Below are 18,138 nucleotides of genomic sequence, written 5' to 3' on the forward strand. Positions count from 1 at the left end.
CTCCCTTCAGGGAGTTCCAAGAGGGAACAGGCATCAAAGATATAAATTGATAGGTAAACTTGGAACTTGATAAGATTTATAGTGAATATGGAACAGTGAAAGAAATGGGACACACAGGTGAAGGGCAACAATGTAGAAAATTATGTAGAATGAATTTTGAAGACATGGGAAGATGAAGATGTAAGAGTCCTTATGAATTTTAGGGTTCTTACTGTTTCTTATAGCTTTCCTAACACACTATGTATTTGTAGCACCTTCCTTAAAGCTTTTCTATCGACCCTATCCTATGCTTTCTTCAGATTCATAAATGCCATATACAAAATCTCTCTCTTTTTCACACTTTCTTCAAAGTAAACACCTGATCCATACATCCTCTGTCACTCCAGAAACATCAGTGTTCCTCCCCAGTCTGATGTTCTGTGCATACCTCCTGCCTTTCAATCACCACACTCCAACACAACTTAACCAGGTACATTTATCATATTTATCCCTCAATGATTTGACTGCTCACCTTTTTCCTCTTTGCCTTTTTATAGGCATCCTGCCTCTGTAACATGAGATTGTCTCGATTAGGACATTTATGTAATAAAGAGCACTCATGCCCTTCCCAATCTGTTTAGCACCCTCCCACTCCAATATATTAAAAAGTATACAACTTTCTTGGTTATTTTCTTCAATAACATATGGAGATATTCTGTAAGGTATTTTTTCTTCACAAGGTTTAATGTCATTTCAGATGAAATGCATAGTTTAAGGGTTAACAGCCCTCTATACTATTCTATTTATTTCAGATATGATTACCAGAATGGCATAGGCAAAATGAAAGTGTTCTACTTTTGGCTATTTTAGATGAAAGTATATATACAGAATGTTAAAAAGAATGAAGAAATTTATTAGAGCTCTTCAGTTGTTTATTAGGGCCAAGTGATTTGTTTGGTTTGATTTGATCAAAGTTTGTCAGAGCTTCATTGTTCCTAATTTTTGTCTACTTTAGCGTCATAACTTATCCTCAGAAGTTTTTCTTTGCCTGAAGTATGAATCTTCTCTTTGATTTCAAAAACATAGCCAAAGAAATTATGTAATATGGAGGACATTTTTTATTGTCAAAACTCATTTTACCATGTTCATATGTTGGTGGGTCTGTAACTCGAATGTTCTTTCTTTATTGTAAGTATTTGAAGAATTCCCTTGGATCACTTTTAACATTTAGAGGGATTGGTTTTTCAAGGTGCATTACTGTGCTTTATTTTTATGTATATATATTTTTGTGTACATATTGATCTTCATTGTTTTGTGTTGATTACTTTCTCTGTCATCTTTTCTAATAAATTGTTCCTCAATTTACCGAGTCATCCAGTCATCTATTCAAGCTTTATCTAAGCTGACACATTCACATATGGTTGCCATGCTTGGGTAGGCATGCACAGTATATGGTTGCTGTACTTAGGTAGGCATGCAACAGTGCTTCATAAATCCCACTACAGTCTCCTTTTTAGGTGAACAATGCTTGAGGTATGTATTGTGTCTGACTTAAGGATAGTGGCCACCTTTACAAAGTAGCCACATCTGTATATTGGTCACTAGCGGTTACTGTTCCATAGTGTTCATGTATGTACAGCATTCATCTCTGTGTAGTGTGCAGTGGTTCACATTGGGTCACGTTTGTGTGTAAGTGATCAACAATTTGGAGGGCACCTCTCTGTAGTGGTAATGTTTAGATACCTTTTTGTTACTCAATTCTGTGTGTTTACGTATGTATTGGTCATGATGGTCATTTGCACAAAAAGGTCACTTGTATATTATGTTTGCCAGTATAGTAACCATGCTTGTTCAGCAGATACTTCTTTTGTATTGATTTATCATACATGTCTAACTTTGGTGTCCAGTGATTAGCAGTTACCTAAATGTCATGTCGCCTGTATACTTGTCACCATTCTGTTGTGTTGAAGAGGCAGTGTGGTTATCAGCAAATACTAGATCGTGCACACCACTGTGACCTCTTGCAGAAGAGGGTGTGTTGAAATGGTTTTTCCATATGGATAGAATGAGTGAGGAAAGGTTGACAAATAGAATATACGTGTCAGAGATAGAGGGAACAAGGAGAAGCAAGACCAAATTGGAGATGGAAGGATGGTGTGAAAAAGATTTTGAGTGGTCGGGGCCTGAACATACTGGAGGGTGAGAGACATGCAAGGAATAGAGGGAATTGGAACTATGTGGTATACTGGGGTCAATGGGCTGTCAGTGGACTGAACCAGGGCATGTGAAATGTCTGGGGTAAACCATGGAAAGTTCTGTTGTTTACTGTGGGGCGGGATGGTGCAGGGAATGGATTAAAGGCAAGCACGTATGAATATGTACGTGTGTATATGTATGTATGTGTATGTATATGTTGTATATGTTGGTATTTACATGTATGTTTATGTATATGTATGAGTATGGTTGTTGGGTTTATGTGGATGTGTTGATATGTTGATCACACTAGTCCACTGTGATATTTATGAAGGTGAAATTGCAATTGTTTGTTCAGATGATTTTATTCAACATTTAATTTTTCTAAATTATATGCGACTCGTGTTTCAGAGAGACAATCCGCCTCATCAGATGCAAATAATTCATAATTTTTTTTTTTTTTTGAATCCCAACACCACCACAGAAAGTCTGTCTTCCCTCTGCCATTCTTGAGTTTATATATATGCTGTCTATATGTATACATGATTGAAAAAAGTAAACACTTCCCTTTCTCTGAAATCAAAATTGAGTGAGATGAACTAAGCACATGATGTATCCATAAGCCATTCCCTGCCTTAACAGGTATATTTTTCTCCTTTCTATAGGAAAGGATTGGGGTGATAAAACCTTATGTAGTACAATGAGATTATGCATTACGAGTTTATTGTCTGCAAGAAACATTATCTGCCTCACCATATATTTTGAAGGGCGATTCACAGCTAAGTTTTATTGCGAATAGAAGCATATAACACTTTCAGGGTGAAATCATGGTGCATGTGGTTGTTGAGAGTAGTGTTTCTAATGGTGTGAGCAGCATCCTGTCTCAGTGTGCCCCTGGCTATCTTGAGGGAACCATATTCTTTTATTACTTCTCATGGCTGCTACCTCATTTTGGGAATTTTGCTTCTGAGCGCTGTATTTCTTCCCCCCTGTACTTCAAAATGGTTGGCCCTTTTTCTTTTCTAAAGATGAGAAAGCCCAAATTCTCACCTGGAAGCAAGAAAATGTGGGTACACATGCACTGAGCACTCAGGATGCACAGTCAGGTGGCTGTTTCCTGCAACACCTCATCATGTCTCGCCTCGTTCAGGAGATCGAGACCCTCTGGACTCAGAACATGGATCTAGGATATTCAGGAACCTTGCCAGTTCCATGCCTAGTTATCTTCAATTGGTAATCAAGGCCAAAAAAGAGATGATGTAATTATATGTAAGTGTGACATTGCCATTGAAAATTTATGTGGAGGCAGACAAGTTTTTTTTGCAGGTGCTGCATGTTGCTAGTGTGTTGTTTGAATAGTAAATGCTACATAGAACTAGTAGCAAAGACAGCAAGGTGTTAGTTGTTATAAGGAATTTTTTTTATTATAATAACCTGAATTATCATAAATAAATTGATAAATAAAGAATGGTAACGATGCTTGGAATTATGATTTGAAGATTTTTCTGATGTGTTGAGATGATTTTTTTATGCAGAATTCCTGTTTTCATAATTAATTGGCATATTATTCTCCCTGGCAGCACCCAAAACTGGTCGAATTTCTTCTACTCCAAAAGTTACGCCCAAGAGTACACCCAAAAGCACCATCAGGACTCCAGCGAAAACCACTCTTAAAAGCTCTCAGAAGGCTGCTGTTACCCCAAAATCTGGACGGCGAGCAATTCGCAAATAGCCCAAGGACAGGTTAAAGCAATCAGAAAGAATTACCCAGTAACTGAAACTGTGGGGAATGAGTGTACCTAATGACCTGATTACATGCATAAGGCTCTTATTAGAAGCATAGGAAACTCGTCCAATTATCACTTTAAGAGAGATTACCAAGCTTTTCGGATTAAGGAAATTCACAAAACCATAGTGTGCAAGCCTTAATGCATATACCGACAATGGAGGCAAAAAGGCATTTTTTATATGAGCATCCTAGTATATACTCCCCCCCCTCCACTTTCCCTTGGCATCATTGTGTCATTGTTTGTAAGCATAGCCTCTTCCCCCCCCACCACCCTCCCCATCTCCCCCATTTTTTAAGGCTCTTCATTATTGGAGTGCGTGATGAATCGTTTTCCTGTATGTGTGTGCTTATGGATAATTGTGTGAACGAGAGTGTACAAAATGAGTGAGGGTATATGTAACCAGTTTAAATTAACTAGACGATAGGTTATGTTCAGAGTACATATTAATGTTTAATCTATTGTATATGTATAATAGTTCTCAATGTACAACTCAAACTTTTTATATCATTACAAGTGTGGCATTCCCCTCCCTCCCTTCACTTCTTTCTGTCACCTGAGGAAGCCTTGGGTTCACGTTGATATGTTACAAGTGACTGTAAATCAATGCTCAACGTAAAATAACTTTGGAATGCATCCACCTAATAAGAGTGAAGTTAAAGATGCTCTGTTCAAGAGGTGAAACATATATGTATCATAAAATTTATGCAGCTGTCTGAAGAAGCACTTCACTATTTTGTTAATTGGGTGGTTTATAGAGTTTGAGTTTGTATAGTTTCTTACTAAATATATAAAAGTGATTGGTTTTTGCAGTTATTTTTATTATTACTCTTTGTCAAGTATAAACAAAAATGTTTTATTTTTTGAAGTGGAAATGCAATATTTTGCTACTGTTAATGCACGATTACTACTTGCACTACAGTATGAGCAATTGGTGTAGGAAGTACTAAGCAGTAGCATAGTTATGCCTCTGCCCTCTACTCTGAGTGAGTAATAAATGAAGAGTAAAGGCATGCCACTAGTTCTTTAGTGGTGGTTCTACGGACTCAGTAGTGTAGAGGCCAAGGCTAAGTAGGCTGTACATAAGTAACGACCCATAACATTGATGTATTGTCTTGATTGTAGGTGTGTGACTTATGAATGCTGTTTATGTTACAGGCTATATTTGGCTGAAATCAGACCACAATTAGTGGAAATTAATAATGAAAAAATCCATCCTAGTTTCTCTGGCATGTTAAATAATAACATGCTAACTTGTTATTAAGTAGTCATGGAGGGCTGTTGTTTCAGGCAATCAGTTGTATTTTCTGCTTGTTACTAAATTCATTTCTTGAGGTAATAGATAATAGCATTATAAGTGATAACTGCATTCAATTTTTTTTAAGAATTCAGGTCTGAGCATATCCGGGCTATGGTACAGATGTGTTGAGAGTGAATGCTTTATTATGGAAGACCAAGCCCAATTTTATCTTTTAAGTCTGTCTTGTAGACAGTGTTAATAAAGTGGATGGGGGTAACATGGGAGGTATAATGACCATAGGTTAAAAAAGAAAATCCAGCAGATTTGCTTGTATATTTAAACCACAATCACTTATGAACTGGAAGATATAAGGGCTCATTAATGTTTTCCATTGGTATGTAAGCATTATCAGCTGTAGGTGTAATGGAAATGAAATACTTTGATATAATGTTTAAAGAAATGGCAACAGTACTATTTAACGAGTTGCTTTTATAACATGTTCAGTCACTTTTATACAAAACTTGAAGACTTTAGGGTATTTGTAAATTTACAGCGTAAACTCTTCTAGTGCAAACTTGTTAGGGACGTTAGATTATGTTGACTGATAGTGTAGTTAGTACAAGCATGGTGGTATTCTCTAAGCCATTATTTCTCAGAGTTAGGTTGACGTATGCAGTATGTCTCTTGACTGAGAATTTTAAAGTGGCAGTTCACATTGGGGTTATATGATATATAAGAATAACCAAATCTGCTGTGCTTGGACTCCTTCACTATATGAGATGACGAGCTGAAGGACTCTATTATAAGAGTTTACCAGTCGTAAGATGCTCATGACAGACCAGTTATGTGAACCAGTTACAGGATTTCAGTAAAGCTCATTATTTTGACTTCAAAAGACTCGTATGTATGGGGGTACTTATTGAGATATATTTTGTTTTTCTTGATATGTGAAGTGGTTAATAACTTTTATTTTTTCCTCTTAGTCTGGACTCTCAGTCAGAGGAGAGGAATGGTCTTTGATTTTCACATATTTTTTGTGAATGTGAAAAAGAATTGTGTATGACTTGTTAAACTGGCATCTCTGCAGTTTCTACAGCAATTCATTTTAAGGAGTACCTTTATTTTAATTCACTGAAATTTTGAAAGTAACTTTATATTTTAAGTATTTGCTGTGGATGTCTTTGTTAACCCCCTCAAAAATATGATCCAAGTTGTGTAAATTATGCTTTTCCAATAGTTGCTATTAAAGATTATTTTGAGGAAAACAATATATTTTTTGAATGGCAAAGATCCTTTTTTGAGTGATAATGAATATTAGGGATTTATTGGTTACTGCCATATGACAGGGTGAGCTGTGTTTGAGTCTTGATATAGCATTTTTACTTAGTGGAATTTGTTATGAATTATTTAGGGGATAAGCACCATTGATTATTGTTGGACTGGCATCCCCTTAATTATGTTAAACCGATTCATTTTGAGCCATATCTGTTTGAACATGCAAAAATTTTTTAAAGCACGGTAACATTTAAAGCATTTGTTGTGGATGTCTTTGTTAACTCCCTCAAAAGTATGATCCAGTTTCTGTAAATTATGGTTGGTCAGTACTTGCTATTAAAGATTATTTTGAGGAAAACAATATATTTTTGAATGGCAGAAGATCCTTTATGAGTGATTATGAATATTAGGGACTTATTGGTTAATGCTATTTGACGAAATTTGCAATTTTGATGGCATTTTTATTGGTTTATATTCTTTAGGGGAAGGAGTACCGCATGAATCCTGGATAAGTTGTTGAAGATTTGGTAAAGCTTGTGGTCACTAGTTATTCCTTAATATTTCATGAAATATCTCAAGGATCAGATACAACTGACTGACAGCAGCATGTGAATATATGCTCTAGTGAAATAGCTTCTTTATAATTTTATTAATACTTCCTTGGTCTTTTATACTCAAAAATGTCATTCGGATTGTTGCAAGTTCAAAATCATGCCAAACAAGCGGTTTAGTTACACCCCTTTTGCAACAGGTCATTTTCACGAAGTATTTTACATACAATAAGTAGGTCACATTGTAGCAATGTGCCATTGTTTTCATAAGTAAATATCATTGTACAATTGAGTCTTAATTCTCCTTGTTAAGATATGTGTGATGTTGCATTTGATTTGTTAACCATACTTTCTTTACTGCACTGGGTTAATAAAGGTATATTACATAATACTTTTGAAATAATTATTTGAACTGACAAAATAAATGGTCAAAATCAGAATAATATCAATGATATGTGGCATCACGGAAAGTATGGTAGTAGTGTGACCAGTTCGAATATCATGGTCGGATATGCTTTATTAACAGCCATAAGAGGCCGACGTTGTGTGATACGAACACTTGATAATCAGAATGAAAAAAAAAAGGGTATCATAAACGGACGCTCTGTATTTTGTCATTTTGTAACTATCGCCCCTCCAGTAGGGTTCAGTAGAGGCAACATGCTTGGTTGAGGCGTCTTTGTGTAATGCGTCTCGACGGGTCATCCGTCCAATGAGCGTCCTTATTTCAAAGTGCAAATCCGCCCGACCAATCAAAACCTCAGAAGAAGCGCGCGCCCGGAACGGTCGAATAATACACCAGCTCTCACACTCGGTCGACCAATAGCAGCCGGGCTCTCACACTGGTCCGGCCAATCAGGATAAGATGGGCCAGCGCGCCAAAGCGTCCGTTAGTATTCATGTGGGTGTCCGGACACAAATTCCTACCTGTGTTTTTCCACATATATTCGGTAAGTACGGAATGATGTGACTGTGAAGAGGGACCTAAATTATATTACTGTAATATTGAATTTCTGCCGATTTTGCTGGTATGTGTAGAGTCTTAAAAAGTAATTTTTATAAATGGAGAAAGTAAGGAAAGTGTGGTGGGGTCGTGCGTTCAAATGTGGCGGGGTAGCGTAGGGGACGCGGCTTCGCTCACCTCCCACCCGTATCGTCGCGCCTCTCCCACAACCTTGCGTGTTTCTCCGATATTATCGCAATTATTCGTCGATACGCAAAGCGGGATGGTTCGCGCCTGACCTTCGGTATTGATTACATGAAGGAGTGTAATGGCCTCCGAGTTAGAGACAGTCATTATTGAGTTAAATGCCTCCAGCTGTTTGCGTAAGACTGGGGAAATGTCAACCAAACTAACCCCTTAAAACACGAACTAACAACCCTGCAATGACACACTTCCGATATGGCCGCAATCTCTCTCTCTTTTTTTCTTTCAAAGATGTGGCATAGAAAGTTTAATGCCCAATAGGTGTAGTTACGTTGACCATTATTATCTGGCCAAGAGAACCCAGCCACATTCCTCCTACCCCCGAGGCTTGGAATATTTCTTGCACACGGCGTCCATCCCCCACGGCTGCCTTCCTGGACAGTTACCACGTCGCTTGTTTCTTCCTTGCGAGAGAGAAAAGGACAGTCGAGCTGGTACTACAACTGTATTAAATAAATGACTTTATATTGTAAGTCGGACATTGGTAATGTTTAGGGAGCCAGCAGGGGTAAGGAACTAAGGGGGAAGATGCCAGTTTTGAAGAAAGAGAAGCCATGTTATCATTGTAGGTAGGAGGGGTCGCGGGGTGTAACTAACGTCCCAATACACTTGCCACTCCCAGTAAACCAGTCGATTCGTAATGGACGTGGTCATTTAAATAACCAGTTATGGCCGCTGGGTCATGAATGGAAAATAGTGTTGCGGATGTATCACTGTGCATACACCGTCTAAACCATTGTGCATACACCGTATATAAACCATTGTGCATACACCGTATGAACCATTGTGCATACACCGTATGAACCATTATGCATACACCGTATGAATCATTGTTCTGTTCTTACCCAGATACAGCAGCCTTAGTAGACTAGGCGTCATGGGATGAGCCTTACTTGTCACTGCTGTGTATCACGTGTCTTTGGCACTGCTGTTATTTCATGATCATTGTCATTCCAGGACTTGACTGTAATGAAAAAAAGTGCAATTCAGTATCATGAAGGCTTAAGACCGTAGAAGTTTTATATTAACATTATCAGAAATGTTTATGATCTTCATGAAATATATTGAATATCAGTAGTTCGATGGGGTACAATGTTAACAATCAAGTTCCACCTTTATATCAAGCCTGTGTTTCACGGCTCAGACCACCACGGTCCCTGGTTACGAGGGGCTACACAGACTGGTGTGTGGTTCCTAGCAGCTGTCAGGAGTTTTTTGTAGATAATATTCGCTGCATATGGGTGCCTCTCATTACGGGGATAAATAAGCGGACCGTTAGTTTAGCCTGTCCATTCCTCTCGAGTGGAGAATACCAGAATAATCACTCACCAATGTACGCTTATTTGAGGTAATTGTAATTTTTGTCATGACCATACATGGTGTTCTTTTGTAATTTACTTTTCAATTGGTCTTGTATATTGAATGTACTGTTTGTTTTTTCCTCTTGTATATAAATATGAATAAACAAACTTGCAACGAGGAGTGTATTGTGGAGTTAGTGTGTTCTAGCCTAACCTTCATCATGTCCTCATTTTCATTACACAAAATTTCTACAGACAGTTCACTAAGTACATACCGCACCACAAACCTCATTCACAGCAAATAAGAGGAGTAATGATACTAGTTATATAATGGTTATGAAATGTGTTGAAACATGAAAATATTTTAACTGAGAAAATACTGTATTCTTCACTTAAAGAAATATATTGAATTTAGTTAATGCCTTCTAATCAATAGTTGCTGAGGGCATATGTTACCATTAATCGCTACAAGAAGGAAATTGTAAAAAAAAAAAAAAAAAATCTACTGTACTAAGTGTACATTAACCTTGAGATTAGGATACTCTTAATTACTAAATTAGCCCCGTCAATTTTCTGCACGCATGGAACATGTCAGAGGATTTGGAATTGTCTGTATTCAGTTTTAAATGATTTTAGGTGAGAATCGCCGTCCTTTGTTACAATTTAAAATTGCTTATTTTACCTGTACGACTTGGGTAACACTAATATTTAAATACATGGTGTATGAAATGGCTATAACATTATTTACATATTTGTACATGTAAGATCAAAATGGCAATGGACATTATTTACATATCTTTACATGTAATGATCACATCGTCAGGTGATTTGCAAGAAAAATATAACATTCAGTTGATATGTATGATCCGAGAAGTGTAATAACACACTGGTAAATGTAACACTGGAAGTAAAACATGAAATAGAAGAGCCGGTATAATTCGGTCTAGATTGTAAGACTCCCTTCAGCCGACTAGAATGAAGACATCCATGGCCTAAAGTTAGGTCACTTGACGGGCCACGAGGCCTGAAGAACAAGTTATGGAGCCCAACCCTTGACCTCGGATACCTGACATGACCCACACAGTGACCTGAGGAGAGATTGGTGATAGTCCTCTTAATGACAAAAGCCATGATCAGGTCAGGTGACCACTGCCCATATGACAGGTTGAAGTCAGGGGCAGAGCTCATGAAAATAAATTTATCATTTCCAGCTAAAGTTACAGGGAGACATCACAAAAAAGAGTTGTCTCGGTCATTATTGTAACACCTCATTTTGAATATGTTTAAGAATAGCAGAATTTTCCTGGCCGCACCTAACAGCATGTTTATGTTCAGTTATTCTAGTGCTTAGACTACGGCCAGCTTGGCCTGTATATACATCATTACAATCTTTACAGGGTATCTTAAACCCTAGATTTATCATAAGGACAGTCTTTGGTAGACATTTGACTAAATTCCTACCATTATTAGAATAACTAAAAGTAAACAAGGTGTCACTTAGTAGGTTGTAAACTTATTTAAAATGAGGGTTACACCACTGACTGGAACAACTGTACTTTGTTATATAATTCTCATTGTACCTTTAGCAGAAAAACATGATATGCTTTCATGAGCTCTTCCACTGATTTCACAACCTGTCATGTGGGCAGTGGTCAACTGACCTGATCATGGCTTAGGTCATTCAGAAGAATACCCCCAACCTCTCCTCAGGTCAATGTGTGGGTCATATGTCAGGTATTTTACATCAAGGGTTGGGTTCCATGACTTGTCCTTCAAGCCTCGTGGCTGGTCATGTGACCTAACTTGTCTATTTCTTCATTTTAGTCGGCTGAAGAGGGCCCTAAACCCTGGACCGAAACATACCGGCTCTTCTAATTCGTGTTTTCCTTTCCGATATGGGACGTTCTTGTTATATATATATATATATATATATATATATATATATATATATATATATATATATATATATATATATATATATATATGCACACTCGCTACTGTAAAGAGAAAATAACGGTAAGTACTTTAGTGTATTACATCCTCAGACGGAGTGGGAGAGATACATGGTGAAGTCATTAACTGCACACAGACAGCAGCGAGGCGGGGCTTCACCAATCCCCTCGGAGAGCAGGTGGACAGTGAGGTCTGCTGATGTGACCTGACGTAGCTGACCTTCCTTCCTTTACATGGCGTGTAGAGAGGGTTATTCTTGGGGGATACATTTTAATAAATATTTCACTTGACAGTTTGTCACATTTAAAATGGCCAAAGGACATATTTACTTTACATCATGATCAAATGTGCCAGAGATCACACATCTCAAACGATTCAGATATAGTGTTTCATATTCGCTATTTCCCATATGAAGAGGCTACGTCCAGGAGAGATGACTGAGCCTTAGAAGATACAAGATCCTCTGTTTCCTTTGAAAAGTAATACTAGAAGGAAAGGTTTCCAGGTACCCAGCTCCCGCCCCTGTTACTTGCCTACAACATGCAGGAGAAACGTGGGTAATATTCTTTCTTTTACCGTGAGGAACTTCATGATGGTGAGGGTAAATTCAGTCGGGATTGCATAGCTTTTTGTGCCTTGAATTTATGAACCGATCCGTCTCTCCGCATGAACGAACTGAATCATCTATTTAAGAAATAGATAGACTGCTGACTCGAAGTAAGAAACCCAGGTTTCTTGTCCTGCAAACATCTAATTAATCGCAGCGAGGATGGTTGTTGGATGGGCACGGTCCAAACACCGGAAAAGCTAGGCTTGCATGCGGGTAGCTATGCCATAATGCATCGACCAGGTGTTGCTATTAAACACCAGTGGAAGACGATCAGATTTAACTTATATGTAATAGTATACTATTGTTCACAACACAGGCTACTGATTATGGGACGGCATGGAGTTCTCTGACCTTCCCTCCCTTTCACTTCCTCATCAGAAGTAAGCCATATCAGTCCAACACAGGGTGATAAAGTACAGATGTATTTTTGTTTCTTGTTGCATTTATAGGCATGAATTTATCAGTTTTTGTGCCAAAGATATATTTTTCCTTTATAGACACAAGTGTTCATTGTAAGATTCGAACACAGGAGATGACAAGGCTGTTGGTGTATAAATGATTGTGTCAGATTTACTGTAAATAACGGCATATCAGATTTCTGATACAGGGCCCTTTAAAAGCTACTAAGTTTGTATACATACAGTTAGAAGTGCATTAGTTTGAGATGATTGGTTTTAAATCACCGACCAGATGGTTCTTATCGGTGTTATATGCGACGGCCAGCGTTATCAGTGTAACTACATTAGTTTTGTAGGGGGAAGGGGTTTATGGACGTCCATGGTGCCACGGTTAAGTACCTGGCCTTCACGCAATCATGGGCTGCATGGCTTCCAGCCCGCAAAAAGTTCGAATTTTGTGGCCGCAGTCAACCTAGCTGTTCGTCTTCCCTTCGGAGTTAGTCGATGAATTGCTTAACTTGCTTAGGATGAATGGCCTTGATTTGGACAGTCGGTTGCTTATGCCGTCTCAGTTTTAGGAGAAAAAAAATCTTTGATTCTCGATGTGAGGACATCCTGTCGAATACCTGGTACTAGTTTTGAGTGAAGTAACATTGGGTGCAGTCAACACGGTCACTTTCAGACGTTAATATAAAACGAATCAGAAATGTGTCCTGTTCTCATGGAATTTATGTTGTTTAAGCCTAAAAGGATTTCCCTTAAATGTTCGTTTAGGCTAGGTTGGGTTATGTTACGCTATGGTAATGAAAAATACACTAATCGGTTTTTCATTTCTTTTTTACTGACTGATTATGTGGAGTAAGATGAACAGAATTATATCAGGTCCAATTAAATCCTTTCGCATCAAGTGTGCGCTTGCTAAGAGACAAATAATGAGTCCGCTTGCCAAGCTGTACTGGTGCCAAGCCTACATATTTTAGAATAGACGAAACTTTGTGTGCCAGCTGCTGAACTAGTTTTTAAATAAGTTAGGCATCTCTCTCTCTCTCTCTCTCTCTCTCTCTCTCTCTCTCTCTCTCTCTCTCTCTCTCTCTCTCTCTCTCTCTCTCTCTCTATCTATCTATCTATCTATCTCAGATTTGGTAGACGCACCTGTATAATGCCTGACGGTAAAGGTACCTTGGCGTACAGTCGAAGGAATGGAATTGTCTGTTACTCTGAAACACCACGGATTATATTTAATAGAATTCGTGGATTATTTACATACGTCAGTGACTCAGCAACCGGAAAAGAACCAGTAAAAGTAATTGAGTCTCGGTGGTTCTAGGCCTGAGGTGTTCTACCCTCACCCCCCACTCAACTCCCCCAGGTCTCCTGGCCACACCTCACCTCTTCCTCCTGCCGTCCGTTCCAAGGTGTGGTACAGCCAGTTTGAGAAGGTGTTCGCTCCCCGTCGCATGTGATTTTCCCCTGTAGTGCAGCTGTCCATGACGTGTCAGGGGATACCATTGTGTGAGGTGTAAACATTGTGAGAGCCAAAATTTGTCCTCATTGTGAGTACTTTGGTACGTTCTTTTATTAGGGTGCACACAAGACTCCGGATGTGAGAAGTGATTTGCGATTCATCAAACTATTTTAAGTGTCCAATATAGGTGTTTGCAGTACGTTAGTTATGGTGTTTAATGTATGATATTAAAGCACCCATGAATGCGTAAAATATAATCACATTTAGTACTGATAAGTCATTAAGTACTTGTTTTTGTTGAATGTTGATATCCCCGCTTGTGTTTATGTATAGCTTCGCTGTTCTGAGTTGTATATTTGTTATCCAAAGATCTGATACTTTGGAGGACTCTTTTACGTTCGTGAATAATACAAAATTTAAAGAAATATATGTTGGGAGCCGTTCACACAGCGCATTTTGTTTGTTCGTAACATTAGCCAAGGATGGGATCGACAAATCCCGACAGGCATTTGTTTGATTCAAAAGGATTCATTGGTGATTTTTAGACTGTAAACCTCTACATTCTCTGTGGATGAAGTTTTGTGTAAGTTTATCCATAGAAAACTAGGAATTTATGTAATTATGTTGTACAATGATATTTTTATGCATGAGAATAAATTGAGTGGCAGATTGTGATCTGGACAATTAACCTAAATGCAGATGAAACGCTTGTAGGAATTATTAAAGAAAAAAAATCTTAGGATCCAACGATTACCTTAATTTTTAGCGTTGTAGTCGAAGTAAACAAACACCATCATCCCCTGCCGCTTCCCGCCATGTGATGAAGAATGTTCGCGGGAACAGGTTCGTGCCCCTGTGGAACGTGTTTGCATACGAAGCACTCAACCTCCACAGTGTGGATGTAAACATCACATTTTTTTTAAATAGTATTGGCAAGTGTTGGTTGATCGGGTGGGGGAAAGTTATGCGAAGTTGTGGAGTCTGTTCATTCCTAAACATGTTCCACCAACTTTTTAACATTTTCATGTACATTTATACAGAATATCCCTCTGTCGATTCATTTATTGGCAGAGAATAAAGAAAACTGAACCCATATCACGTTCCACCACTCTTGTCTCTTCTCTGCACAGACAAGAATGTCACACCAATCGTTGTCACTTATTTCCTTAGCCTGCCACATGACTAGTCTTTTTCCAGGAACACCGTAGGTGAGACAAAGAAAGGCCATGGAAACAAGACGAGAGAACTTCCACTCCCTTCCTCCCCGTGCTCTCTCTCTCTCTCTCTCTCTCTCTCTCTCTCTCTCTCTCTCTCTCTCTCTCTCTCTCTCTCTCTCTCTCTCTCTCTCTCTCTTTGAGGGGCAAACGAAAGCAAAAGAAGAGTATAGGCAGTAGAGAAACATCACCCTCCTTCCCCTTCGAATTTGGTGATACGTTTTGGGAAAAGGGAAAGATTCGAAAATATTCAGGTATGACAGGAGTATTATGCTTATGGACATAATGCACTATAATACTATGGCTATTTCGTTAGCTTAGCTTTAACGAAACAGGAGGCACGACCAGACCAGTGACCCTGACACGGAGGGTGTACTATGGTTCCGGGCAACACTTCATTTATTATTCTGGACGGTAGCATAAGCCTTAGGCGACTGCTCTCGATAATCGAACCGGCAACTCTGCTGCCTAGCCTAAACTACTGACAGTGTCATGGCCGCGGTCGTCTTGCGTCTAGACGACCGATGCTACGTGACTGACTGGTAGGCAGCCAATCGCGACTCAAGATTTGAGAGTAAAAGTTACACATGATGAGGATTGCCAGTTGCCAATTTCTCAAGCTTTTATGGACATGTACAAAACGAGATGCGTCACAAGAAGTTATGATACTCCCTAGGACCTTAACCTCTCTGAGGACGACGATTTAACTTTTGTGATCAATTAGATTATGAAAATTTCTTCCTATCATTTCAAAGTAGACATTAGGGAAGGAGGTGGGTCGACTTTTAGTTAAGGTCCACCGATTCACAGACGATTCCTCTAGGTTGGTGCCATAGGTGAGCTCGATTTTTTTTTCTTATAATAATACGGTCTTATGAAATCTTGTGTACCTCATGAATGGCGCCAGGCAAGGCATGTCAATCAGCAAGTCTCCTCGTACGAATATTGTGATTTACCGTCAGCACAATGCTCTCATCTCCTTTCAATACTTTAATGCCAACCGCAATATATCAAATACATATTTATATAATCCGTCGTCGTACTTTTATCACCAGATAATAAGATCTTCCCGTGGCAAAATGTCGCCATAGGACTAGACAGAACAGTTGGCCCTTGTAAGACTCCACAAACCTGCTAACCACAGCGAGCACCCCGGCCTGCCAGCTATCACATTCCCCGCGTTCTCACATCTCTGTCCCAAGTGCCAGGTTTTTAGGGGAGTCTTAGCACCTCGGGTTGGCTTAGACTCACCTCGCTAGACACACGGGCCACTTGAAAGTTCGGTTCCTTTCAGTGGTTTGCCTAGTCACTTTATGTACGTTGAATAACGTATGTCCATTCCGTGTCCAATTTGTTTCTGATAACGTCCATATGTATATAAAGTTTCCGTAAGCTTTTTTTTTTGAGACTTATATTACTTTCTTTTCCCGTATGTCTAATGTCCGATGACATTGTCTGTTGTCGTAGCCAAAGAAAATCGCTACGCGCGGTAAATGACGACATTCCTTTCAGCAGGCATATTGAATGTGACAAGTTCCATGAAGCAGATACACTATATAGGTGGTCTGCTTTATGCCACACGCTCTTAGCCCCCAAGAAGAAGAGGAAAAAAAAGTGGAGGACATGGTACCTCCATCAGGGATCCCGCGTCGTATTAGTTTACATGTTCATCTTGCGAAGAAGCCCTTGTAGGAGAGAGGGTTGTGGACACTGTCCTTCATATCTGTAGCAGCGTGTTCTACAGTATAGACTAACATACTCGTCTGGGCCGTATGTGAGGTTGATTTATTTCACCATGGGCGTCTTTGTGCTGAGGCAAGTCCGACATTCTTGGTATGATGATGGTGGGTGGTGGTGTGTCGGGGTGTGGTGAGTGTGCTGTTGGAGTGAGTGGTGGGGGACAGACCTTCACCAACGCACGCTCCCCTTGCTGCATGCCAGTCTGGGGGAGTTATGAGGCGGAGGATGTGCTCGTTACCCAAAACCACGCGTTGGTTGGCCTTAGGTCTCAACGTTGGCCTGTCTTGTTATTCAGCTTTGCTGGTGGTGGGTGATATTAATAGGTTCTATCCTGGTATGGTGGGTGGGGATGGATTTACTTTGCTGTGGTTGTCCTTGTTTTGAGGGTAGATACTCAAGTATGTGGGGTCGCCTAGCACCAGACGTCCTTAACCCAAGCCTTGGGTCAAATTTAGTCTTAACACGAGTGAGTTTTACAAAATGTATCATGCGAGTGGTTTCCTTGAAACCTTATGTAAATTAAGATCACTTATTTACATAATGATTTGCTCTCCTGAATGTGAAAAATGGATAGAATCATAGCTTACAATGTATTTCATTATTCGCTTGGATTTTACACGAGTCCCATTGCCTTATAATGTTTACTACAGTGTATTGACAGCCAACTAGAGGACAGTGGGTAATACACTAGTTAAGGTATATTTTAGATTGTTAGCCCATGGCTGAATTTTACGCAATAACCTCTGCGAACGAACATGGCTGAGATATCTGGATAGTAATGGGCATAGCTGGTGTTAAGGATAAATGTATCTGCTCAATATCGTTAAATCCGCGTCGCGAGGCAGTACTGTCCAGTCAACACTACGGATGTTATTGTAGCAAAATCAGTCGGTGTCCTTTCTCCTCACACTGTACACTCATTATGCGATACATATGGAATCCTAAAAAAAAAAAACTTTTTTATAGAAAACAGAATCAGGGCGTACACATGTTACCGGCTGACCTTGTGCCCATACTATGGATGTGAGTGGTAAGAGTAGCTCCCTAAACATTAGCACCCAGACATCAGCGCGCTGCTGGAATGCTGACGACCCCAAGGGGCTACTGTTGGGGACCTGTTCTTCAACTTTCCAGCTACATGCCGTGACGTCTGGGTTCTTGGTGCTACTAGGTGAAGTATGCGGAGCGGTTAGGCCTCCTTTATCACCAGGTCAGATAAAAATGA

At 39.4% G+C, this 18,138-nt stretch overlaps 2 protein-coding genes across 11 annotated transcripts in view; both read left to right on the forward strand.

The window, feature by feature from the left end:
• LOC139748192 (uncharacterized) overlaps positions 1-7,313 on the forward strand; it is a 96,109-nt gene extending 88,796 nt beyond the window's left edge. For 5 of the 6 annotated variants that reach the window (XM_071661000.1, XM_071661001.1, XM_071661003.1 and 2 more), the window contains exon 8: positions 3,753-7,313. In XM_071661000.1, the coding sequence (XP_071517101.1) occupies positions 3,753-3,904 (152 nt within the window). In that variant the 3' untranslated portion in view covers positions 3,905-7,313. The remainder of the gene's footprint in view (positions 1-3,752) is intronic. The other variant, XM_071661004.1, reaches the window with a different exon arrangement.
• Positions 7,314-7,458: 145 nt separating this feature from the next.
• The window catches only part of LOC139748193 (delta(14)-sterol reductase TM7SF2-like), a 60,443-nt gene continuing 49,763 nt past the window's right edge, over positions 7,459-18,138 (forward strand). For 2 of the 5 annotated variants that reach the window (XM_071661007.1, XM_071661012.1), the window contains exon 1: positions 7,459-7,975. Coding sequence is in view for 1 of the 5 variants with exons in the window: in XM_071661005.1 (XP_071517106.1) it covers positions 9,315-9,580 (266 nt within the window). In the remaining 4 variants the exon portion in view is untranslated. Of the gene's footprint in view, positions 7,976-7,999; positions 9,581-13,893; positions 14,048-18,138 lie in introns of those variants that run through there. The other 3 variants (XM_071661005.1, XM_071661008.1, XM_071661013.1) reach the window with 3 other exon arrangements.

Source organism: Panulirus ornatus, chromosome 73 (assembly GCF_036320965.1).
Source record: "Panulirus ornatus isolate Po-2019 chromosome 73, ASM3632096v1, whole genome shotgun sequence".
Lineage (NCBI taxonomy): Eukaryota > Metazoa > Arthropoda > Malacostraca > Decapoda > Palinuridae > Panulirus > Panulirus ornatus.